The following is a 25336-nucleotide window of genomic DNA, read 5'->3' on the forward strand; positions in this document are numbered from 1 at the left end:
TCGCCTTCACACAGCTCGAGGCCACCCCCAGCTCGTGGTGCGGCAGGAGGCCGCTGCCTCCCACCCGTTGTGCTTCGTGCCGGGCTCTGGGGGTGCCAGCCCCGCGCTGAATCACAGCGGGATGGGTGCTGGCGGTGCCGGCCGCGCCGGGGCTGATGGCGCAAGCTCCCCACCGCTCCCACCTCCGAGACAAAAAAAAAAAAAAATCAGCTTTTATTAAATAATTTGGGCTTCTTATGGCCACGTGCTGCAGTTTCGCCCTGCAGAGCACCCTGTGCCCACACCGGCCCGCAGCCAGCCACCCCTGCGGGTGTCACCGAGGGGCCACGAGCCTCCATCCTCCGCTGTCCCCGGCTGTCCCCGTCCCCTGTGCGGCAGGAGAGTGGCACGAGCCAAGGTCTCTCCGTGCACCTCCGCCCCCGGCTCATCTGCGAGCCGTGGCAGAAGCTGGCACCGGAGGAAGGCGGCGCGGGGAGCCCGGCGTGAGCCAAGGCTGGGGGGGGAACAGGAGGGAGGCGGCGGCGCCTGGAGCCCCTGCGAGGCACAGCCCCAAACTGGGGAGGACTGGGGGGAGCGGGTGGCTTTGTGCCCCCCAGAGGACAGGGTAAATGACGGGCTCGGCTCTGGGTTGCAGGTTCTGCCTGCCCACAGGGAAAGATTATTTATTTTATTTATTACTAGGGGATTTAAGTGATTCGAGTGCCTCTTGCTGCAAGGTGCTCTCCCTGCGACCAAACCCTCCCTGCCTGCAAGCTGCAGGAGGCAGCGAGGGCTGCTCAGGATCCGGATTTCACCTCCCCACATCCCCACGGGGTCACTTCGAGGCGTTTTTAGGAGGAACTTGAAATATTTACACCACCAGCGGCATCCCCGTGACTCAGACACGGCTGCTGGGGACCCGCGATGTGCACAGGGAGCAGAGCCAGGACTGTCCCTGCCGCCCCCAAGCCTGCACAGGGTGAGGACCCCACGGCCCCTTGCTTCTGTTTGCAGCTCAAATCCTCACTCAAACCATTCTGGTGCACGAATCAAGAGCAGCATGGGGAAAACATCCTGCTTTAACCACATCTGGGTGGCTGCAGCATGATGGTAAACTCGAGCTCGCTGCCATCCCAGCACGTGGTGCGGCACGGCTGGGGAACGCACCAGCAAAAAAATAACTGCACAGAGGGGCCACCGAGGGGAGCAGGTGCTGGGGGGCACCAGAGGTCCCCGTGGGTGCAAGGTGAGGGGTCTTGGGACAAAGCAGGAGCAGGGAAATTGATGCCATGAGGGTAGTCGGGCTGCCCTGGCTGGGGGATGCTCGCAGCACGGGCGAGGCTTCGCTGCCAGCCCGACGAGCAGCCCTGGGGTTTATTCATTAAATCAATCCCGTTAACATGGCAACTGCTTCCACTTTAATTTGCACAGTCACGTTCCGCCACACTCCGCGAGATCCAGATCTCCGTAAGATCCAAGAGGCAAAAAAAAAAAAAAAAAAAAAAAAGGACAGGAGGGAGCCCCTTCTGCCCCCACCCTGCCCCGGCTCCTGGCAGAGGGCAGGATCCCCCCCAGCACCATGGGGCCGGGCAGAGCCAAGGCGTGGGATGGCGAAGGGCTGGGCAGGGAGCAGCAACGTGGGCTCATCCCCTGCCAAAACCACCCAGCAGGTCCCAAAGCGGTTGGGGCCCTCGCCCCGAGACCCCCCACCTTAGGGTCCCTTTCCCCCTTTCTTCTTTTTCTTCTCGTTCCCCGCTTCCTTGGCAGCTCTCTTCTCCTCCTGCAGCTCCTTGTACCTCCACTTGGGCGGCTGCAGCAGCTCCTTGTCCTTGGCACGATGCCTCCACTCCCTCCTGCTGGCCGATGGCGAGGAGGCCTTGGTCAGCTTGATTTTCGGGACGTGCTCCCCGGGGAAGATGCTGTTCCCGCGCAGCAGCAGCAGCAGCCGCCGGGGCAGGAAGCCCAGGAGGCGGTTTTGGGGACAGCGTGGAGGCAGGAGCCGGATCTCCGACACCGCTTGGCCGTTGCACGAGGCTGCCCCGGCCACGGGGTTGGCGGTGCCTGGATCTGGCACGTGCTGCTGGAGGATCTCCGGCACCGACAGCCGGCGTTTGCCCACCTCGGGGGGGCTGTCGGGGCAGACGGTTTGGCAAGCGGTGGCCACGAAGGGGCTGGCCAGGGCGGTGGTCATCCTCACCATGTGGTCCATCACGCCGTCCTCCTCGGGGTCGCGAGGGAAGCGGAAGGTGAAGAGGGAGCGGATTTTCTCCGACAGCTTCTGGCTCCGGGATTTGGGGCTCAGGGCTTTGGCCACCAGCCCGGCCAGCGCTGGCCACTCGGGGAGGTAGCGGGTGCCGAATTGCTCGGCCCGCGGGCGCCGCAGGAGGCTGCGGATGCGAACGGTCGTCTCGAAGCGGCCGGTGAAGACTGCCCACTCCCTGGCTGTCTTCCCTTTGATGGGATCCACTGCCTGCAGGTCGGCTCCTGGTGACACCGGGATGCAAAGGAGGTCACCGCAAGTGTCCCCGCTCCGTCCCCCAAAATCGCCCCAGAGCTCAGGGTGCACGCACGAGGCAGCACAAAAATCAAAATAAGAACCCGTCCATCCAAAAAAAAAAATGTGTTTGGGCTGCGTTCACGACTCAGCATTTGGGGGCAGTGACCAGCAGGTGTCACCACGGCCCTGGCTGGCACTGGACGGACTGCCGGACAGCGTGCCGGACAGACGGACAGCCTGGTTAGGGTCAGAGGAGCCGCAGGGAAGGGCTCAGAGCCCCTACCCTGCATGGAAGAGCTCTACAAAGCCATGGCACGGCCAGGCAGCTTCGGGCTATCCAAGTTGGGATATTGGTGCCACAACACCCCAGGGTAGCAGTGACCCCCTGGTGTCCCCCCCTCCAACCAAGAGCATCAGTGCAGGCCCTTAACTTTCCAACCAGAGAGCTTCAGGAACCAGAGAGGATGCCCAAAAACATCAGAGCTCGGGCTCCACCGCGGGCCGGGGCCGCTCACCCGCCAGCAGCAGGGCGGCCACGCAGTCCTGCTGCCCCTGCACCGCCGCCTTCATCAGCGCCGTCAGCCCCCGGCCGTCGCGCCTGTCCAGGTCCAGCGCCGGGTAGTAATTCAGGAGGTAGTTGACTATCGTGATGTGTCCTTCGCAGAGGAGAAGCCCCGTTAGCGTTTGGGTGGTTAACGAGGGTTAATTGTTAGCGCCCGCTTGTAGGAAGGGGCTTGGTGGGGGCGTCTCGAACGCGAATGCGGGGCGAGGTTGGGGGGAGCTGGACCTAAACCCTTCTGGTTTGCTTTGTAAGAGGCTGGGTGGCAACGTGCAGAGCACGGTGCTGGCTCGCCAGCTGCTTCAAGCGGGTAATTCAGGAAAGAATCCAAAAAAAAATTTAAGAAATCGCCAATTCTAGCAATGATTAGAAGCAGGAATAGGGCACGATCCCACCGCAGCGCACTCCCTCTGCGGCTCATCAGCTTGGGATTGCTCTGGGGGAGCAAAACTGATCCACTACGAGAAAAATGGGATTGGAACAGAAGTTTTGGTCCCCAAATTGGAATTTACTGCTCAGGCCTTTTGCTGGTGTAGATCTGTGTGGCTCACTCGGCTTTTTTTTTTTTGGTGAGCTGCTGGGCTGACCAAGCGCAGGGTCTGGCTGAGTTCTGCTGCTCAGGCAGGACTGGTTGCAAGGGAACATTTCTGTAAAATCTCTGCTTTTTCACAATTTAATAATTTTTAAGACTGCACTGATGTAAACCATAAGGTTGTACAGGGCAGGTCACTTCGCTTTGGCCCCTTGTCTCTCCTGGCTGCTCATTTTTGGGGTTGCAGAGGGGAGGGATGGGGGCTCTGGCCCTGCAGCAGGTATGAGGGGCGCCTACCTGCTTGTGCTGCCATCATGAGCGCCGTGTTCCCCTCCTTGTCCTGCTGGTTGACGTCGATGTGCGGGCACTGCCGCAGCAGGGGCACGATGTCCACGAAGCCCTTGCAGCAGGCGACCATCAGCCCGTTCTGGAGGGGACAGCGCTCAGAGCGGGACCACCACCGCCCTCCCCACCCCAAACCCAAAGGGTCCGGGATGGGAAGGAGGCTGTGGTTCAGCTCTGAAGATCCACACAACCCCAGGAGACCCTGATCACCCATCCCATGGCTCTGGGGGCTCATCCCGAGCTCTGCCCCCTGCTCACCCTCCTTCAGCAGCCACCAGCCTCCAGAGTTTGCCCGTTCCCAGGACACCCTCTCCGCTCCTCCCCCAGCCACTCACCCTGCCGTTGATATCCAGCTCCGTGGCCTCCCTCCTGCTCACCCCACGCTCCAACCTCTCCTGCACCAGCTTGGCATCGTTCCTGAGGCAGCACTGGTAGAGGCTCAGGTCCTCGGCACCGCCAGACTCAGCAGGGAGCTCGGCGCAGGGGTAGACGGAGTCGTCGGAGAGGATGCTGCAGGTGTCCGAGAGCTCAGACTCCGCGCTCGACTCATCCTCCTCCTCCTCCTCCTCCTCGTAGGACAGCTCGGGGTCGGAGGCTGCAGCACGTTCTCCTCTTCCACGCTCATCTGTCATCCGGCCCGGGCAGCGAGTCCTGCTCGGCACCGAGCCCTGCTAGGGGCTGGCCGCGTCTGCTGGCTCGGTGGGACCGCGAGCGCTCGCCGTGCGCTCACTCCCCGCTGCGCAGACACAGAGCGGGGCGTGGGAAGGGGCCGTGGGGTGGCTGTGATGCCGCGGTTCCCATCCTCTCCCCCCCAGCCCCGTGCTTGCACTGGGAGCTCAGCTGCTGGGCAGGGAGCGGATCCTGACACCGCCGGGCAGGGCAAGCGAGGAGGCACAAGCAAAGCAGCTGGGGAAAAGGATGGGACTGAGAAGGGGGAGAAAGGAGAAAAAACTCGGTCCCACTGCAGCCTCTGCTTCACTGGGTGATGTGAAAGCAGCTGCAAAAGGCCCTGCTGGCAGCAGGAGAGGGGCAGCGAGCAGACACAGCTCTGCTCCCCGCAACCAAATCGCTCCAGGAGCCAGGCTGGAGCAGCCCAGGGCGCCCATCGCAGCTCCTGGGTCTGGGGCAATTGGCAGGCTGCAGCAACGAAGGCTCTGTGCTTGGAAGCAGAAGCCAACCATTAATCGATTGGAGCTGGGAGAGGGGTAAAAAGCCTCAGCAATCCCATTAAATTCTCCCATCCCTCCTCAAAACCCCACAGCAGACCGTGGGGGTGAGGGATGCTCTTCCCTCCACGCCCTGACCTTACCTGGGGCTGCGCAGACCTTCGCCACCAGTCCCCCCTTGGCTGGGGACCATCCCGGCTCCCCCCAAGGAAGAAAATCCCCGTGAGGCTCCAGAGCCAGCAGGGAATTGCCCCTGCCCTTTTGGTGGGGAAGAGGCTTCTGCCTTGGATCGGGGAGAGCCTTTGCGCACCTAAGCTGTGACAACTCGCGCGTTGCCACGGGCTCAGCAAGTCAGGACATCTTAATTTAAACCGTTGCTTAAAATGGCTCCATCCACCCTGAGCAGGATCAGGGCTGCTTGGGCAGGATTTAGGATCCTTAGCCGAGGAGCTGCTGCGAGCCCAGGGCTGTATTTTTACCCACCACAGCTCAGGAGGGTGCTGCTGCCTCAGCGACCCCAACCAGCCCCAGCGAAAGCCCCCAGAGCCCCCTCCCAGCTCCCTTTATGCGCAGGTGAATTTGCTGATGGGGTAAGGCTGGGGAGCTGCTGCTTCTTTGCAGGATGACCCAACGTCTGCTGGTGCATTAATTAATCTCCTGTAATCCCCTCCCGAGTGGTGTGGCAGAGCCATGCCTCCAGTCCACCTCCTTCTCGGGGCACTGCATTGCTGAGCCATCGGGGCAGCCGCTGGCTGAGGAGCTGCAAAACTCCTTCCCCGAGCTTCCCATGCAGCCCGGCTGCTTCTCTTATCATGATTTATTATTATTTTTTTTTATTATTATTATTTTTTTGCTTGGTTGTAAGTGTTTTCTATGGCATGGGGACAGCTGTGAGATCCGGGAAAGGGCGCGCTCTGCCTCCGGATCGGACGTTCTCATGGAAAAATGCAAAAAAACAAGGCTCGAAAGCAGGAGTTTGCTGGGTCCCAAGGCGGATCGCGGAAGGCCACGCTCTGCATTTAAAGCAGCGGCCAAGGCAGAATCCCAAAGGTCCCTTTGCTCGTGCCCTTCTGTGCGACCGCAGGGAGCAGAAGAAGGATCCCAGCTGTCTCCTCTGCTGCGCTCATCCCCGCTCTGACGCTGGGTTTGGGCTCTGTGCCCACCGTTTCCTCCCAAGCCCCATGTCCCCCCTGCCCTGCCCACCCCTGCAGGGTGCCAGGACCCCCCCTGAGCCCTTGGGTGCCATCGCCAGCCCCATCCCAACCCAGAGGCAGCCTCTGCTGCCCCCAAAGCCACCCCTTTCCCTTTGGGGTGCCCCGTGCCAAGCTGCGCCCCTCTGCTCCAACAGCACGGCGGGGCCAGTGCGGTGTCACCGCGGTGTCACCCATCCCGCAGCCATCCTGCCTGATCTCGGGAGGATGCCAGGAGCAGATTTGGGGCTTAGGGAGTTATCCGGGGCACCCCGGGCCATAATCTCCCGCGTGGCTCACGCAGCGGGCGCTGAGCCGGTTGCGTAAGGACGAGGTCCCCAGGTGCTGGTGGCTTTTCACCCTCTGCGCCTCCGCGGCGTGGGCGAGCGAGGCTTGTGTCACGCGTGGGGCTTTCGGTGGGGTGACAGCGGGGGGGACGAGTCCTTGCAGAGCCTTTTGCTGCCCCCCCGGGGGCTTTGCAGAGCCGCCGGCTGCCGCAAGGGGATGCCGGAGGCTGCGGGAAGAGGCTGCGGGAGGAGACGGGGGACGGCACCGGGAGCGCACGGGTGGGAGAAGGCGGTGGGCAGGGATGGGAAGGGCGGGCGGATTTTTTTTATTCCTCGTGTTTATTTGAAGAAGTTCGCGCAAAAGACGTGCCGGCATCCTCCCAGCTGCCCTCGCATCCTCCCAGGTGTCCTCCCAGATGTGGTGGAACCATCCCAACCGGGACAGCATCCTCCCAGGTGCCACAGCATCCTGCTGGGTGCGCGGGCATCCTCCCCAGCACCATGACATCCCCCCGCCTCGCTGCCTGGGAACCCATTCCTTAACCCCATCCTCTGCCCGAGGCAGGGAATGAGGCTGGCCTCAGAGGCCGAGAAGCCAGCGGATGAAGAAGGAGGCACCACGGGGGCCTGGGGACGAGCTGCCAGGAGCAGCTCTGGCGGCGGCGGAGCATCGCTCGCTCTCCCGCTGAACCCGAAGACACTAAATCACCGCTGACGCCCAGGAGCATCCGCGCAGGTGGGGGGGCCGGGAAGGGGCTGGAGGGAAGCCCTGATCTTTCACCCCTCGCTCAGGGTCCGTCCGGGAGCGCCGAGCCCGGTGGTCTGGCCCAGGTCACTCATCCCTCACTGCCCGGTCATCTCCATCACAAAACCAGGGCGCAATAACTCAGCATGGAAGGGAAGTGGAGGGCGTTGATTTAAACCCGCGGCCGGGCTCTGCTCACCCCAGCTCGCCTCGCCGCGGTCAGGGCTGGGTCACGGCCGAGTGCAGCTCCTGCCCCGCATCGGGGCACGGCTGCGGGGACGTGGGGCGTTTGGGAGAGGTCTGGGGGGGAAGTCTGGTGATATTTAGGGTGTCCAACCCTCCCAGCAGCCCTTCCCTGATGCCACGTGCTGAGTTCCCTCTGCTGGCCCAAGGGGAGATATGGGCCACCCATGGGGCAGCACTAGGGGGCACGGGGAAGCCCAGGGGTGCCCACGTTTTGGGGATGCTGGGGTCCCCACATCCCAAGCATCCAAGCTGGCTGCTTCCAGGAGCACGGGCAACTCTCCGGCCACGCTGCTGGGACGAGGCTGGGCTCAATCCATGATTTACATCGCTGTGGTTGTGGCCGGTATCAGTGCAGCTCCTGCATGCACAGCAAAGGCCGCGCTCTGCGGGGTGCAGAAGCCAGCTCGGAGGCCACTTTGAGCCTCCAAGTGGCGATGAGGTTGCAAAGCCCCTGGCACCGAGGCCAGCCCTGAGCCAAGAGGTCTCCAGAGTGATGTCGGAGAGGGCTGAGCAGCCTCCCGGTGCCAGCACAGGCTCCGGAGCTGGGAATTGCACTGGGATTTACCACGAGCACGCACTGAGACCATAATCTGACTTATCCATGACGCAGCACAACGGCACGAGGACTAACAAGGGGTGCTGGGAAAAGACGTCTTTGGAAGTAAAATAAAAATCGAACTCTGGGTTTCGTTCCTTTCCTTAACACAATCACATTTTCACAAACCCCGTGCAGGTAAGGTGGACACCAGCCCAGCATCAGGCCAAAAAGCTTTTGGGTTACAGCTCTGGAACATGTTTTTTGCAGCCCAGTTTGAGGCTTTGGAACCAAAGCAGAGAAGAGCCCCCAGGGCAGGGGTTTCTGTGGGGCAGGGCCACTGCCAGAGCCCCCACGAGGCTCCGCGAGCGACTTCAGCAACCCCCCAGCGATGCCCTCCAGCCCCTCCCAGCCCCGTCCTTTTTAATGTAGGACCACGGGGTTAAAAAAAAAATAAAAAATAAACCCAAAGAGAGCAGCTCTTCTGATTAAATTACAGATGGCCAGAGATCAATTTCAATTTCTCCCTTTTTTTTTTTTTTTTCAAGTGTGTGGGGGGGAAAGCACCGTGCGTGGCACAGAGGAGGGGGCAGAAAATTAGACTTGCTAATCCCACGGCCGTAATTGTACATAAAGAGAGATGGTGCCGCACCGGGTCCCTGGTGGGCGAGGGGTAATTTAGGGTTGCTTTGCGAAGCCTGGATGAAATTTGGAAGGAGAGGGGCTTCCCCCCGCCCCCCCCCCTTGCAGTAATTGTATTTCTGGTGCCGCAGATGGTGCTGGCTCCGGATCCTTGCTATAAAGAAGATGGATCGCAGCGCGTGGAGGGAGGCGGTCGGGGCCGGTGACCGCACGGCGCTCCGGCTTGCAACTCGAGCCTTCTCCATCAAGCCTCTACAAGGCTTTGGCACGACGTGGCAGGTAAAGGCCACCGTGTCCCATGCTCTGCTACCCCCAGGGTTATTTCCAGCCCGTCCCCACATCCCTCAGCCCTCCCGGGTACCCGCGTTGTGGCTGCCCCTTGAGCTGTTGGGTTAATCTTGTAGCACTTTTGGTGACCCCCCCTGAGCGGGTGCCCAGGTCTGGGGTTCGTTAACAGGGTGATGGTTGGGTGGCCAACACTATGCAGTTGTGCTCAAGCACCTGGCTGCATGGAAGGAGACCCGAGAGCCAGAAAATTTCTGGAAATCCTGATTTTGGAAGCAGGTGAATGCGCTCGATGGCGTATGGCTATCAGGAGCTCTAAAGAAGATGCTTGGGAGGAGCTGCAGGGCCACCCCAGAGCCCCCAAATCCTCACCTCAGGGTGCTCACGGCTCCTGCCCTGCACCTTGGGGGCAAGGCAAGAAGCAGGGGCTGGAGAAAAACCTCAGGGGCAGTGAGCAGGCTCCTAACAGAGGAGCCCGGTCCCTCTCTGCGTCAATAAATGTCGGGTTATCCGAGCACGCAGGCAATAAATAGAAGCGAGCAGCTTCCCCAAGCATCCCCAGGCTCCTAGGACCAGGATGCCCCAGAACCACGGGGAAGGGATGTGTGCGAGGACCCAGGACCGGGGACGGAGCCGGGGCTTTGGTGATTTACACGATGTGACAACGCCAGCTGAAAATGATGAATAGGAAGTTGCTAATGCTGCTCCCCAGCTGGGCTCAGTTAGTATTAGTGGAGGGGAGAGGACATCCCCAGCTATTTATCATCTTTCCCCAGGCCCCTCTGCCTCTAGGACAGTGAACACCCAGTACCCAGCGTGTATGGGCTTGGTTAACCCTTTCTGAGGCTGCCTTGGGGTGGGTCCCTGCTGTTCCCACCCTACCCGCAGCAGCAGGATGTGGGTTTGCTCTCTTTCTGCCCCAAAGTGCCCTGCAGGTGGTTCTGAGGCCACCGGAGGAAAGCAAGTAGGGGATGGGAAGGATTTGCAGAAGCCGTTTCTAGGGCAGAAAACAGAGTTTTGCCTTTTTATTATTATTTTTGGTGCTAAAGGGGGAGCGCCTGCCTGTAGGGTGGGCAGCACTGGGTGGGCTGAGGCTTGGCAGCTCCTTACAGCAGTGAGGGGGCTACAGGGGGGGAGAGGTAAGGGAGGGGTCTGCAGAAAGCCATGAAACACAGCTGGGGCCACGGCCAGAAAAAGAAACCCAACACACCCAAAAAGCTGTCCAAACACAGCCAGCAAAGCTGTTCCTGGAGCCGGCCGTGCACGGGGCACCCCCAGCATCACCCGTCCCTCCTGCAGCCCCGTGGCCTTATTAGATTTTGCAGAATAGCAGGCGGGGGGTGTTCGGGATGTTAATTAAGCCAAGGCACTGCTGCCTGGGAAGCCGGAGCCGCGGGTGGCTCAGCCATCCCTGGCTGAACCAAAAGCTGCCCCAGCACCGTGCGCCCAGGACCACCCGAATTGCCAGGGCCCCCACAGGAGCGGGGTGGTCCCCTCCGAGCAGAATCAGCCCCATCCTTCCTGCTATGGGTTTTGCAGTGTCAGAACATGTGCAAATAAATCAAAGCACCCCAACCGCATCCCCGTTATCCCGAACTTTGGGGACCGGGCACGGGGGGACCAGCTCCTGTTCCTCGCTGGGAAACTGAGGCACGTGGGGAGCTGAGCCAGGATAACACTTGTATTTAGCAGCCTCTGGGCTTCTCCTTCCCACCAGGGTTGGATCCAGGGGTTGGGGAAGCCAGGGGTGAGAAGAGACGAGCAGGAACCGTGGTGCCCTTCGGGGCTGCTGTCGCTGCTCTCGGCTCACGCCGCGGGCTCGGGCGCAGCGTGTAACCCGACGCTCCCATTCCTGTCATGTTTTACATGGCTGGGCATGTGGTTATATTTTGTTTTGCCAACCTTTGCTTTCCCCAAAGGAGGGAATGAAAGGGCCAGTGTGCCGCCAATTTATTGTGCCTCATGAGAGCCCCATGGCTGCCGAAAAAGCAGATGCCTTCTGCTCAATCTGGCCTGTTGCTATGTAAACCTCCTTCCCGCTTTGATGTCCCCTATAAATACTCCATGTGTTTCCAATAAACTGGCATTTTTATCACTGGAGCTGTTAAAGGCAGATCTGTGTCAGATTTGTCCCTCGGCTCGGCTGGGGGCTCGCTCGGGATAACCTTCCTGCCCTCGGAGAGGAGCTCGGTGGATCTGGAGAGGGGTCCGGAGGGGCTGCAGCGGTGTCACCTCCCCGTGGTGTCACCTCCCCACGCTGCTGCTGCATTGCTTGGGTGCGGTGCAGGCTGCGAGCCTGGCACGCTGCTCCCGGGAGGCAAAGGAAAGCTCTTGTTATTTTTTTGGGTTTTGTTTTCTTTCCTAATTTGCAGCTTACAGGAGGCAACAGCCAAAGGGTGCGCAGGAAACGCAGCCTCGCACCCCTCCACGACTTCCCTTTTATTTATTTATTTTTATTATCGCACTGATCTATTAGGACGAAAGCCACCTCACCTGCTCACAAAACACCTTCTTAACCTCCCTGCGGTTCCCCCCTGCCCTTTCCTGTGTATAAATCTCCCTGATTATCATTGTCGCCCAAGGACAGAGCGCGAGCCCTCCCCCAGCTCTGGGCACCTCCTCCATCATCTGCGTGAAGCCGACGCGCTCCCCGCTCTCCGTAGCGGATTCTCCAGCTTTAGGTGATGCCCACGAGGCTTTGGGGTGCTCACCCCCAAACCAGGGGAGCCTGGGCTGCAGCCCATGCAGAAGAAGCCCTGCAGCACCCAACGTGTTCGTGGCCAGGGCTATCGGCAGGGGTTTGAGTGCAAATCCCTCAAGTTTGGGTACGAGGTCCCCCGGTCCGAGCTCTCGCTCTGTGGCTGGGTAGCGAACATTGGGAAGCTGGGGGAGGGTGTGTGTTTTTTTTTCCTTTTTTTTTTTCTTTTTTTTTTTTTTCTGATTCCCTATTTTGGCCTGAAACGTGGTGTCAGAAGCCTGGCTGATATATGCTGCAAAAAAAGGGGTCGGCAGCGCCGGTATTCTTTATTTTGACAGGGCAATGAAAGTGTTATGTAGTCGTGACGCCTCCCCGCTGCTCCACCCCCCTCGTCCTTTATCAACCTGAAAGAGCCCAGGACCCTATTTATAACCTAACCTGAATTGTGCAATGCATGGGGAACGGGCCACAAAGAGCGGTGATTTATGGATGAGAAAAACAATGCTGACCCTCCAGGCTCTCCCCTTGCCTGGCTGGGGAGACCCCTCCTGCCCCCACCAGAGGCATTGGGGATTTGCCACCTTACCCCTTGGTTCCTGCAGATGCCCAAGTGCCAGCACGGATCAGCTTTGCCTGGAGCAGAGACCAGAGGCAAACAAACACCTGACTGTGTTTAAATGCCAAATATCTGCAGTCACCCATGGGAATTAGTGTTTTTTGTTATATTTTTACGGCCACGAGCTGAGAGTACTTCGGGACTGGGTAGGAGAGCGTTTGCTGCCCCTTGCTGCAGTGTTTCTGCTGGGGTCGCTTGTGCACGAGGCATGGGGCAGCCTGCTGGCCTGCACACGAGTACTCTGGTTTTCTTTTTTTTTTTTTGCTTTTCTTGCACGGATCTGCCGAAAAAGATGAGCGCCAGAAGTGCCACCAGCGGGCCTCTCGCCCCTCGCGAGTACGCGAGGTTATTGCTGATGACATCTGAATTTGGTATGTGAAATGCCTCCGCTCCAAGCTGTGACACGTTGATGCTTGAAGCAACCCAGCAGGGTTTTGCCTTTCCCCACATAATTACTGCCAGATCGCTGCCCCGTCCCCGCGCTCCCCGGGGATGCTGCATGGGGGATGCACGGGAAGCTTTCCGTGCAGAGGGGATGCACTGGATGAACAATTCCCAGGGCAAAAGCCTCTCTTTCTCTGGAAGTTGCCCTAACCACAGCACCACTGATGCACAAACTGCTGCTGGAAATCTCCTCCATCCTCCCAGCCTGGGGCCAGCCCAGCCTCCAGTGCCCTCTGCTGCTCCCGGCACAACCGGCGCGCTTTGCTTGTGCGCCGAGGAGCTTAACGAGGGTGTTTCTTCTATCTTAACTAATTTACTCTCATATACATCGAGGTCAGCTAGGGTGCAGGGCACTGGAACCGGGGTGAGAAAAGCTCTTGACAAGAGCAAGCTTGCTCTGCTTTCCGTCAAGCGCCAGCCCCGCCGCCTGCAGCGTTTCCCTTTGGTGCCGGGGCCGCGGCACCTCCCTGCAGCCCCGTGGCTCCGAGTGGCTGCACGAGCACCCAGAGCGGGGCAGAGGAGCTGTGACAGCAGCACGGCTGGAAACGGGATGCCAAAGAGGAGGATCCCTCCGTCTGTCCGTGCTGGGGGCTCACCAGGTTTCGTGCAGAAGAGCAGAGATGCTGCCGATGCTCGCAGGACCCGGCCTCACCCAGATTTGGGGATGCAAAGGGTGGGTGCAGCCTGCTCGGTGCCACATTCGTGCAGCTTGAGGTCCCTGCTTGCTTTTTGGGGCTGCAGGGAGCCCCGGGACCAGCAGCACCGCCTGGAGCTGGGGGCAAAAATAATAATCAAATGTTTTTTTACGGGGCAGCTGCTTGCAGAGGCTTGTTGTGGGAAAAGCAGATCCAGGTGCTGCATTTAACCAAGCGTGAAAAGAGCGAAGGGGAAGGGTGAGCGCTGCAGCATGAGCTGCGTTGCACCCAGGATGCTCGTCTCGTGTCCCCAGGGGTTGGGGACAAAAGGAAGGGGACCTTGGAGGAAGGGGGGGTTGAGCGTGGGGCTGTGTAGGAGCAGCACGGGTGTTGGGGTGCATGGAGATGCCTGGGCACATCCTTCCCTTCCCCTCCACGTTTTTCCAGATGGGCTTTTGACCCCATTCCTATTCATCCTTGCTGCCTTGCAGGGGGGCTCAAAGCCCCACATGTGCCCATGGAAATGTGCTCGCTGGTGGTCCTGCTACGAGGGGCCAAGGGGTTGCTCCTCCTCCTCAGTGCCCTTCTGATTTGAGGAGCTGGGTGTGGAAATGTACAGGGTAGGCAGCACCTCAGTCTGGAAGAAAGAACCAAAATTGGGCTCACATAAGACAGGAGATGTTTGTACCGTTGGGGCTTTCTCCTAAATTCAATCACCGTTGGCACTGGTGGAAACCCACGCTAGATCCAAAGCTTGCACAGAGCTGTAGAGTCCCCAGATTTAGGACTTTCTTCATCAAAATGCTGTTCTTTCCTGGGGTCTGCAGGTTGGTGGACAAGTCCATGACAAGTTTAAAGTCCTGCTGGCTAACCAAAAGTCTTGCAGAAAGTCAAGAGCTTCCTCAACGGAGACACTCAAAATGTCCATAACAATGCGCGCAGAGTTCATGTTTCATTGTGCGTTGATTTATCATCCCTTGAGTTAATTATTGACCTTAGCTTTGCCTCGGTCAATATTTACCTCCCCGGGTCAACAAATCTTGACGTTCACCTCAACAGAAGTCAATATCTGCTTAGTGTTTATCTATTCCCTCTGTTGCTAATTTTGCTGAAAGCTTTTATTTATTCTTATAAAGTGTGCTGGCTTGGCGCACGGCCTGCCCGGGAGGAGCACCCCTTATTTACCCACCATGGGCAAAGCTTGGGACATCGTGGACAAAAGCCATGGGTGGCTTGGCTCCAGGCGAGGCAGGGCACTGCTTGTCCTCATCCTGTTGATGGGACTTGGCTGATTCTCAAGCATCAGCAGTGCCGGGGTTCGTGGTGGGGCTGACTGCTTTGCAAGGACCACGGGCACGAGGCCACCAGCCAGGCTTGGGGTGGTTGAGGGTTTGGGGCAGGAGGAAGGATCACAGCTCATTATGGAAAGAGAGGGCAGAGCTGGGGGACGTCGTGCATGCTTTGGTGCTTGGGTCTGGAGCTTTGCAGGTGTTTTTGGGTGCTGTTCTCCCGTCCCTGCTTATAAGCGAGGGAAATTGAGGAAACCGTGCCGGGAATGGATGAGGGAGTCATGATGTTGTAGAGATTATTTTCATAAGTGCATCACTGGGGTGTGAACCTTTTCCCACTCCCATCTGGAGTGTCTGGAGCCCCCGTGCTGCCCCTCTCAACCTTGGGGTGCTTGGGACCCTCCTGGGTGGTGCCCCAGCCCCATGAACCTGCCCTTCCCTTCTTCCATTCCACGGAACTGGGCGAATCGCTGACACAGCTCTGTGCCTGTCCCCTCCTTTTGATTACCGCGTGACAGAGACAAATTGGCGTGACTGCAGGGGTGGCGGGTGTGGGGAGGGGGCCAGGGGCTCGTTACGTGATGGTGTGAGTGGGCTGCGTGCAGCTCCAGCCACTGGGACCTGGTGCGCTCCACCGGTGCCATGATCACGCATCCCAGCCGCTGTCACACTCCTCACCAGAGGAGCCCAGAACCCCACGGAGAACCCACAGCACATGGACACCACCTGCCCTGCACCCCAAGGACCTCCCCACCCATGGGTGCAGCCCAGCAAACCCTGGGGGTGCTGCTTGGTTTGGGAGCAGAGCCGTGTCCCCAGCCATGGCCCTGTGGAAGCCAATGGCTCTTTTATGGGGTGGGGATCTGGGGTCTGTCCTGAGAACATGACAAGATATAACCAGAAAAAAAACAGCCTAGCGTGAAGCTGCTCTGCTCTGCTCGGCCATATCCCGTTAGCAAGGAAATGGGATTTGGTTGGGGCAGGAGGATGCTGTGAAACCTCTTTGGTGGAGCCCAGGTGGTGGCAGCAGTCTGTCTGCAGCAATCCCCGGCTCTCCTGGCCGCTCTTTTCCTTGCTGAGCCTTCTGTGCATGCTGAGAGGGGCGAGGTGGAAGGTGGGACACGAGGTGCAGCCTCTGGGATTCCCCCTTCCATCCCCTAATGCCATCTGCAGGCTCTGGGCTCCGGGGCCAGCCCTGAAGGATGCTGCAGAGGGCTCCCAATGATGGGCTCTGCAGCACTGGGTATGGCCAGAGATTTTGTCTTACCATCATCTGACTTAGGAATGATTTTCTCTCCTCCTCGCCTCTCTCTGCATGTCACCCTCGCCCACCAGGACCCCCCGACACAACCCCTAATCTCTCTCTCCCCGCGAGGAGGAGCGGGGAATAACCTCCATCTCTACGCTCCTGCCTCGAACTTTTAATATTTTAATTGAGTGAATTGACCTGGAGTAGTCTATTGAACTCTGCCTGACCTTTTAAATAACAGGTCAAGGATTTAGCTTTGCGGGGCTGACCTCTTCCCTTATCTGCTAATACTGCTCCTCTCTCAATTAGCTGCCGTCCCCCGGCCGGCCGATGCTGGGACCACTTGGCCGGCGTCGGTGTGGCTTCCTGCACGCACCAGTGGGCACCTCCATGGCCCTGAAACGGAGCTCATCGGTGCTCCTGCCAGCCTCCTTTCTTGGGGACAGACCTCCGGGAGGGGACGTCGGCCAGCTCGATGGCACCTGGAGAGAGCGTTGTCCTCTTCGGGACGGGGAAAATCGAAGCTGGGCAGAGGGAACTGCAAAGCTGGGGGTGCTGGGAGGGTCCTGGAGTGGTTCCAGCTTCGTGAATCACACTGGGGAGACTTCAGGGGCGTTTCCCCATCTCCCCAGGTCATCAGGAGGAACGCTGGGTGCCCGAGGGTCCCACCCTGTGCGGTGAACCGAAGCGAGGGGACCCCCTGGGGGCCAGCTGGAGCTGCTGCTGGGCGTCCTTCCCCAGGACAACAGTGGCAAATGCTTGCTAGGGGAGCTGAGCCATGCCGAGGACCATAAAAGAGACTTTTTGGTGTAGCACCACCTCTGGGACTGTCCTCAGCCACACCAGCATGAGCAGGAGGTCCCGTGCCATCAGCCACAGCCGCCTCTGTGGGCACGGCTCCTCGTGCGCTCCTGGGCATCTCCAGTGTCTGGAAAACAGCCTCAGGCCCAGCTGAGCAGCGAGGGGCTCAGGACCCCTCTGTTAGCCCCGTGGAAGCATCAGGAGCCTCCTCGCAGCCCGTGTGGGGGCCACCCTCTCCGTCCCACGCAGCCGCCGTGTCCGTCCGCATCCGTTCAGCAGTTACGGGGAGCACGCAGGAGGGTTTGTGAACCCCCTAAAACTCTGCCTGGTCCAACTTTCTCTCTGCTGGAGCCCGGTTTGGAGAGCAGTCCGTGGTTACCCAGCCCTGTTAAATTAGCGCTGGGCTCCGCATTCCAGAGTATAAATATCTGCCATTGTAGTGCTGAGGAATGCAAGCGCGTTGGAGTCTAAAATTAAAGAGCTGGGAATAAGGCATCTCGGGTTACCAGAAACAAGACTCCATTGTGCTCCCATTGGGGCTTTGGCTTGGTACGGGGAAGCGGGCTGTTAGTGTTTAGAAACCGCCTGGGTTAAAAGCAAGGGGCAAAGCAGGCTTTAATTGCAAAAATTTCGATGCGTATCTTCAGCTGGAGCCCTCCCGAGCGCCGCTCCGGAGGGCAGGGTGCCCACAAGGTGCCGTGCACAGGATGTTGCTTGCAGCAGGGTTTTGTGACAGAGCCAAATTTTGACATTTTCAAGGGGTTTTTACAGCATCCCTGCCCGTGTTGGATGCTCCTGTCCCCTTCTGCTCTGCCCGTCTGTGGTTAAATTCTCCCCGTGGCACACGCTGGTGGTAGCAGCACAGAGCCAGGGATGCTCTTGGGTCCCCCCAGGGAACTCCCTCCCTGGTGTCACCACTTTTAGGAGGAAAGGGAAACCGCAGAGATTTTTTTCTGCTGCGTCCCCAGCAGGCAGGTATCAGGATAAAGCCCCAGATAAAACGTGCTGGGATCTGCTGAAGTCGCTGACCAACCCGGAGACATCTCCAGGGGTCGAGGCTTCTCCCACCTCCCCCTGCCCCTGCTGGCATCCCTGAGGAGATCACCCAAAGCTCCCTAATATTTGCTGCCGATGAAGCCACTTGTGCAGAGGAATTTCTGGCCCCTGGAGAAGCTGGTGCAGGAGCAATCCGTGTCTTTTTTTTTTTAATGATACCCCGTGCTCTAGAAAGGAAGAGAAAATGGGTCAGGGTGGGACTGTGCTGGTGCAGTGCTGGGGATGTGCCGACTGCTGCATGGACACAAATCCCCCAGGAGAAATCTCCCCTTCCCACTGCGGGTGCAGGTGTCAGGGCGGCTGAAATAGAAAATGGGGTTAGCAAGGAGACGGGAGTCAGGCTGATTTTGGAGCAGCAAAAATCAGAATTGCTCGCTATTTGCTGCTTTGTTCCGCCGTTCTTGATCAGGATGCAATTTTTTGGAAGTGGGGGGGTCGAAGCTGCTCCCTTCCCGGTGTTACCTGCCCTTCCCAGCTGCTCTTCTGCTTCTGCGCCCTGAGCACAGGGAGCGCTGGCACGGGGCTTTGGAGGAGCTGGAAGCGATGCTCGGGGGCAGCGTGGTTCGGGGGGTGCTGCAGCTGAAGGGAAAGCTCTGCTGGGAAGCTGGATTTCCCTTCGCTTGGGTCCGTTCAATCCCACTCCACGGATGTGTGCTTCGGCTGCGACTTCAGGCGCACGAGCCCGCTTGGCGAGCGTGCCTTCGTGACGCAGAAAAAACACAGAAACCTCCGTAAATATGGGGCTGTTTCCTGTTGCCATCGCGGTGTCCCCTGAGCAAGCAATTTATGGCCCCTAAAGCTCTTCTAAGTGGATTTAGCCTCTCAAGATAAATCTTTTCCCTTTGTGCACGCAGAGCCCGGCCTGGCTTCTGCAGCCGCTGCTGCTAAATCGGGCGGGCGAGGATTAGACCCGAGCCCAGCCAGCGCCGAGCCCCGTGCCAGTGGCTGGGCTGGATCCTCACGGGATGCTCATCCCCAGGACACTTTCCCAGCCACGGGAATGCCTTTATTTTTTTAAACCAAGGTGAGCTATTTGCCCAGGGGTAAGATATTAGGGTTGGAATCCCGATTTTCCTGGGAGCCCAGGGCTCCTCCAGTCCCCTGCCCTGATCCTTCCTCTGCGCCGGAGGCACAGATAAGCACCCAGGGACCCTCAGCAGACCGAGAAGGGGCCGGGCTGCAAGGCACAGGCTCCTCGGGCTGCTGTGTTTATCCCTGGGAGCCACTTTAAGTAAATAAAGCTGCTAATGGAGCCTCTGCTTTCCCCAAAGTGCGAAGCCGCCCCGCGAGGCTCCCGGCTCCCGCTCAGCAGAAGGGGACGGAGGCAGCGGGCGCGGGGCTGAGGGGGGAGCCCTGGTAGCCGCACGCGTTTTAAGCACAACCAGATGTGGGAGATGAAGCTGTTAAAGTCCTTTTGTGGCCGCCTTGGAGGCCGGGGGCCCCCGCACCTCCTCGGGCCCCTCCGCCGCGGGGCACTGAAACCAGAGGCTTCACTCAGGGTGGGGCGGGGGGGGGAGCGGTGCGCTGGGGGCAGCTCCAATATTTCACATCTGACAATTCGGGGAGCCTCTCGCCGCTGAGAGCAAGCGTTGAGCCACGAGCTCCCTGCCCAAGCTCTTGAAATTTCCAAGCGCCGTCCCCACAAATTCATTTTGAGCTCTTGATGAGCAGGAGAGACCCACGTGCAAGCAGGGCGAAACGCAGCTTCTGGATGGCGAAGGGTGAGGTCTGCGTTTTCCAAAAGCTGTGGGAGGGCACAGAAAGCCCAGCAGGGAAATTGTCCTTGTTAGGAACCCGTGTGCGCTCGATCCCATCCCGCAGGTATCTCCGAGCCCCGGGGGAGGATCGCGAGCTGCGAGGATGCGGCGGCCACGCTGGCCATAAATCAGCAGCTCTCTGTAATTTTATGTAACGTTAATAAATCAGACAAATGAAAATAGCTCGAGCCTTGTAAGGCATAAATCAACCCCCTGCTCTGGCATGGTGCTTTAAAATAATTTGTAGATTGATGGTTGTCTGGCTGAACGAGTGGGTTGGGGGCCTGGGAAGATTGTTAATGACCCCTGAGCTGCGGTGTCCCCCGGGTAGGGTCTTGGCTCCCCCCTCCCCAGTTTGCCAGAAGCAGCTTTGGTCATCATCTGAGAGCGAGGAGACAGCCGAGGAGGTCAGAGCCAGTCGCAGGCACAGCTGCAAGTCCGGGGAGCCCTTGTGCAGCCTTCAGTGGATTCGGCAGCTTTTCCCCATTTTGGGGAGAAGCTGAGGTCCCCTAGGCTCTGGATGTGAGCTCGGAGGGATCAGGTCCCTCTCTGGGCTCTTCTCTCCCTGCCTTGCCCCCATCCTGTGCTGCCAGCTCAGAGAGTTTCGCAGTGCTGACGTTTTGAAGGAGGATGAAGCAACACGAGGGATGCGGCTTCGCAGAGTTTCCCACGAATCCTCCAAAAGCACCGCTGGTGGGAGGGAGGGCAGGGAGCCAGGAGCTCTCCTTCCAAAAAAAATCCCACGCATCGTCCTTTCCTGCCCTCGTCTGCAGCTCCCATGGGCTGGCCACGATGGGACTGCTCTGAAAGGCTCCAGCATCACCACCACCACCAGCATCACCGCCGGGGTGCTGCAAGGTGCCAGCTTTGGGAGGTCCCTGCATGGCACAAAGCACGGCGGTGCACACACGTCTGTCTTCCCCGAGCTCTTCTCCACCCAGGTTTTGTTTCCTGGGGCGAGCTTTCAGGGCAGGTTGAGCACGTAGGAGCAAGGACCTTGCCCTTGTGGTAGCAGTGATCTTAGGACAATGCTGGCATCCAAACCAAAGGAAAAAAAAAAAAAAATTATATACATTTCCTGCTTGTTCCTGTAACCCATTTCCATTCTGTTTTTAATTTCTGAGCTCTGGGTTGCTACACTCCCTGCCCCAGCTCATCCCTTGGAGTCTTGTGGCCAGCACTGGGATTGCTGGCAGAGCATCAGCGTGGGGTCAGGACTCCTGGGTTCTCTTCCTGGCTCCTCTGCTTGCTGTTGGGCAATCGTTTAACTGTTCTTGGCCTTGTTTTACCCATCTGAGCACTGAAAATAATGCTCCTTCCTTCCTCAGGGCGCTGACTCCATTAGCTGTTGTTTGCAATTAGACCTGGCCAGCGTCCAGCCTTCGTAACTGGTTTTACTGGCACAACTGGTGTTCTTCAGCCTCCTTCAAGGACTGGATGCTCAGCACCAAAATGAGCTTGGGGTCACCGGTGGGGCTTTCAGTCCTCTTTGGCTGGAGCCTGCGTGGCGGCGGGGCCGGCGCTGGGCTTGGCAGGATCCGACCTCGCAGCTGGGCTCTTCACCAAACAAGCAGCTCCCAGCCCCAGGACGTCTTCAGCGCTGGAAATTCGGCTGCCTCTTGCCTCACGCAGCTTCGCAGGCTTCAAAACAGGTCGAGGCAGTGCAGCCACCCGTGTCCGGACAGCACCCACATCATCGGATGTTTTTCCCTGGGGGGAATCGGGCTGCGCCCCGAGAGGGACCACGCGCGGTGCCCTTTGCGGTGCCGCCTTTCTGGGGGCTTTTTGGAGGTGTGAAGAGTTAAGTGTTCGGCCGGAGGGAAGCGGCTGGCGGTAATTGCTCCCTGACACGAAGGCAGCGTGTTCCAGCAGGATAATCCGCTCCGCCTTTGGTTTTTATTCTTGTGCATCGGGCTTCCAGCAGGATCCCCGGCACCCGCAGTTTGGAGACGCCGCTAAAGCAGCGGTGCGCATCCTGGCCCTGCTGGCAAGGGTCCCCTCGGCCAAACCCACGGCTCCTCAGCTCCAAAGCTGCCTCCAAGGCAGACCTGGCTGTGAGCATCACGCAGAGCAGCCGTCAGCAGGGCAGCACCGGGCTGCAATGCAGGGCTGGGGTTAAAGCCTCTCTGTAACACTCATCGGCTTGAGATGAAGCCTTACGGCCACAGGGCTCTGCACGCCATCCCTCGGTTCTTTTTAAGGGCTGCTGGAGCTGGGGATGCCACCGGGGCCACCCTCGAGGTGCCTGCCCTTCCAGCTGGGTGGTGGCTTCCCCATCCCAAGGTGGCCCTCAGCCCCGTCCCACCCCTGGGATGAGCAATCATCATCCTGTGGGATGAGCCCTCCAACTCCAAACGCTTTGCAGGGGGAATTTATAGCTCTTCCCAATCCCTGGAGCCCAGGGAACAAGGACGGAAAATAATTAGGGGCCTCTTCAACTCCTGGCACCCGGTAATTTCGGCGAAGTGCGTCGAGCTCGCTGTCGGCGCAGCTGCTCGCTGCCGAACCGCCGTGAACCAGCGGCCGGCACAAAATATCAGGCATCACATGGCAGGAACCCGCAGCCCTCGGATTATCATATTTTGTTGTTAAAGCCTAATGTGATCTGTGGAATGCCAGCCTCCCTGTGGGAGCAGGGAAGCCCTGGTGTTTTTGAAGAAGAAGGTGTCAGCATAGATTTCTGCTGATGGTTTCTATTGCTGATCAAACAGAGGAATAATTAACGAATTCGGACTTTTGATTAGGAGTTTATTTTTTAAAGGAATCATGGGGAGTGATTAGTGAAAATAAATTGCGTGACCCCGTGGTTCACATCCAGCGTTTCCTTGGCTAATGAGGTGAGTTTGAACTCTGCGAGCAGGTCTCGAAATCCGGCTTCCCGGTTTAATAAAAGGCAGCTTACACCTAGTGAAACCAGAACCACGGCAGAAGGAAGACCCTTTTTGTAGGGTGTCCAGCCGTGCATTGTGCCCGTGCTGGCTCCGAGCAGCGAGCTTTTAGCTGAGCATTCACCTCCCAGAGGGGCTCAGCGCTGCGACAAGGATGTAGGGAGGTGAAGTGAGCGGTCTTGGCTCTCCGACACCTGAAATTGGTGGTGACCCCACAGCATCCCCACGGGGATGAGGATGAGGTGTGGGGCAGGGCAGTGGGAAAAGCATGGCTTTGTGCCCACTGTGATGCGTAAAACCAGGGGAGAAAACCCCTGAGGGTGCTTCCAGGGGGATGCTCGCCCCCAAACCCTTGGTGCAGGGCACCCCGACCCTGACCGCTTCGGCTGGGCTCCCAATTTCTGCGCACTTCAGCCTCTCGCTGTGCTCACACTCACACAATTCCCTGCTCCCTCCGCTGGCAGCTGATGATGCAGGACCAAGCCAGGCACCCCTCAGGGAGCAGCAAGAGGCCGAGCTCCTTCCTTTTCCCATCAAATGCAGAAAAGTCTGGAAGTCCATCCCGGAGCACGTGGTGGACAGAAAAAAAAAAAGCAGCAGTGGGTGCAGGGGTGGGTCGTGGTGCTTGTGGGGTCAGTTATAGGCATTTTCCATGATAAAAAAAAAAATAAAATAATGATATTTTGTGGAGATTAAATGGGAACTTTTGGTGCCTGGCGGTTTCATCCCAATATGGGAAGACTGGGTCAGTGAGCAGCTTCTGCGGGAAGCCCCGACGCATAATCCTTCCCTAAACCTAAACTGGAGCAGAACTGAGCCTCCAGTGTTTCACTGCCACGTCCACGCGTGCTCCCAGCTCCGTGCGTGTTAAATAACGGCCTGTGCTTTGTCCCATCCAAATTAAAAAGCACAATGGTGCATTGTTGTAACTGGGAAAAAAAAAAAAAAAAAGGATTTTTTTGCATGTAAATAAGCTGCACTAAGAGAATTCAAGGTAGGAAGCAAAATGTGCTCCATCTGCAAGCCTGACAAGGACCCACAAGCTGCCAGAGTTCGTTTCCATGGGAGAATGGCGAAACCCCAATTAGTGAAATTGTGTCAAACCGCTCAGGCCCCCGGTGCCCTCCTGCAGCCGTCCCTGCGGATTTCCCAGCCTGGGAGCAGCTGCCCGGCGTGGTCGTGCTCCCCCGAGCCAGCAGCATCCCGGAGCGTTCCCATCACGGGGAGGTGGAAATGGGGCACGGCCTCCACGCACCCCCCCCAAAGCCCACACCGTCCCTGCGCTGCTCGGGGTCCGATGGATTCGTCCTTTCTGTGCTTTTATTGCATCAGCCCCAGAGGTGATACAGCATAGGGCTAAAAAAATATAAAATAAAATAAAATAAAATAAAATAAAATAAAATAAAATAAAATAAAATAAAATAAAATAAAATAAAACAAAACAGCAGAGTGTATTTCTCTCCCCACCAGTTTTGGGGCTGAGCTGCGGCGTCGCATCGCTTGTGGGTAGGGGCTGGGGCAGGGAACCGTGGCCGTGGCTCCAATATCGGCTGCTCCTAAGAGGAAAAATGTGTCATAATCCCTGAGGGATATGACACAACATTGGTGCGGGGGAAATAGCGCTGTAATGTGATTACATCGGGGAAGAGCCTGATCAAATAAAACCAACCGGGGGCTCGGGTAGCAAAGGCGAGGCAGCTGTGGGGCGTTCTTGGTGCAAACCGACCCAAGAAGGTGAATTTTGGGGCCCGGAGAAGGGAGAGCATCTCACACCGCCCCAGCTGATGCCGGGCTGAGCAAAGCCCGTGCGGGTCCGGTGGGGTGGCTAAATCCTTAATAAATGGTTGTCCTGCGGACACCTCCCATTGACACAGTATCCTTGGGGCAACTGTTTTATTTTTTGCGTGGTAAACTAATAGTAGGAAACTATTCCAGGTATTTGGGATTCCTCCGAGCGCAGTTCAGCAGCTGAGGACCCAGCCTTGGGCTCCCTGCAGCCACAGCTGGGTCCTTGGGGTATGGGCAGGGCTGGAATTGGGGTGCTGGGGGTCAGGGACAGGGTGCAGGGCAGTGGGATGCTGGAGTATGGGGGGGCAGGGTGCTGAGGTGCAAAGGGATGGGGTGCAAGGATGTTGGGGTGCCAGGATGCCAGGGGCTGGGGTGTTGGAGTGTGGGGGTGCTGGGGTGTGGGGGTGGAGGAGATGGGGGTGCACGGGTGCTGGGTCTCTGGGGGGCAGAAGATTGGGGTGAGGGAGCACTGGGATGGTAGGGCACGGGAGACTGGGGTGAATGGGCTGATGAGTGCTGGGGTGCTGGGGTGCAGGAGGTCAGGGTGCTGGGGTGCTGGGGTGCAGGATGTTGGGGTGCTGGGGTGCTGGGGTGCAGGATGTCGGGGTGAATGGGTGCAGGGACACAATCCACTGGGGGCCAGCGATGCCCAGCGGGGTCCAACCCTCCCCACCTTTGTGCCCAGCCACCCCCGGCCGGGCTGGGAGCCGAATCCATCCCCAACCCCTCTCCAGCACCACCCCAGCTCCCTTCCCCCGTCCTCCCCTTTACTCCCCCCCAAAGCCCCCCCAGCCCCCGCCGCCCCCTGGGGGCCGCTTCTCTCTCTCTCCCCCGCCCCGCTCCGCCCCAGCACCGCCCGGGGGCGGGCAGTGGGCGGCGGGCGGGGGCCCCAGCCCCAGCCTAGAGCCGGCCCCAGCCCCAACCCCAACCCCAGCGCCGGCCCCCAGCCCCCGCCGCCCGCGGGCCGCCCCGCATTGTCCGGGCGGCAGCGGGGCAGGATGCGGCCCCCCGCACGGCCGCCCGCCGCCGGGCTGCTTTAGGATCCGCCGGTATGAGGAGGTGAGTGGGGGGGCCCCGGGAACAGGGAGGGGGTTAAGAGGATCGAGG

The 25336-nt window shown here is 58.8% G+C and overlaps 1 protein-coding gene across 1 annotated transcript; it reads right to left on the minus strand.

Annotated features, from left to right (window-relative positions):
* Nucleotides 1-1690: 1690 nt before the first annotated feature.
* On the minus strand, nucleotides 1691-4544 carry ANKRD33 (ankyrin repeat domain 33; the record flags this gene model as incomplete). The annotated part of the gene is made up of 4 exons (XM_084303643.1): nucleotides 1691-2463; nucleotides 2992-3132; nucleotides 3865-3994; nucleotides 4248-4544. 4 exons carry the CDS (start codon nucleotides 4542-4544, stop codon nucleotides 1691-1693), a joined length of 1341 nt encoding a protein of 446 aa, XP_084159769.1.
* Nucleotides 4545-25336: the final 20792 nt, after the last annotated feature.

This window comes from Netta rufina (assembly GCF_964035555.1).
Source record: "Netta rufina genome assembly, chromosome: 30".
NCBI lineage: Eukaryota > Metazoa > Chordata > Aves > Anseriformes > Anatidae > Netta > Netta rufina.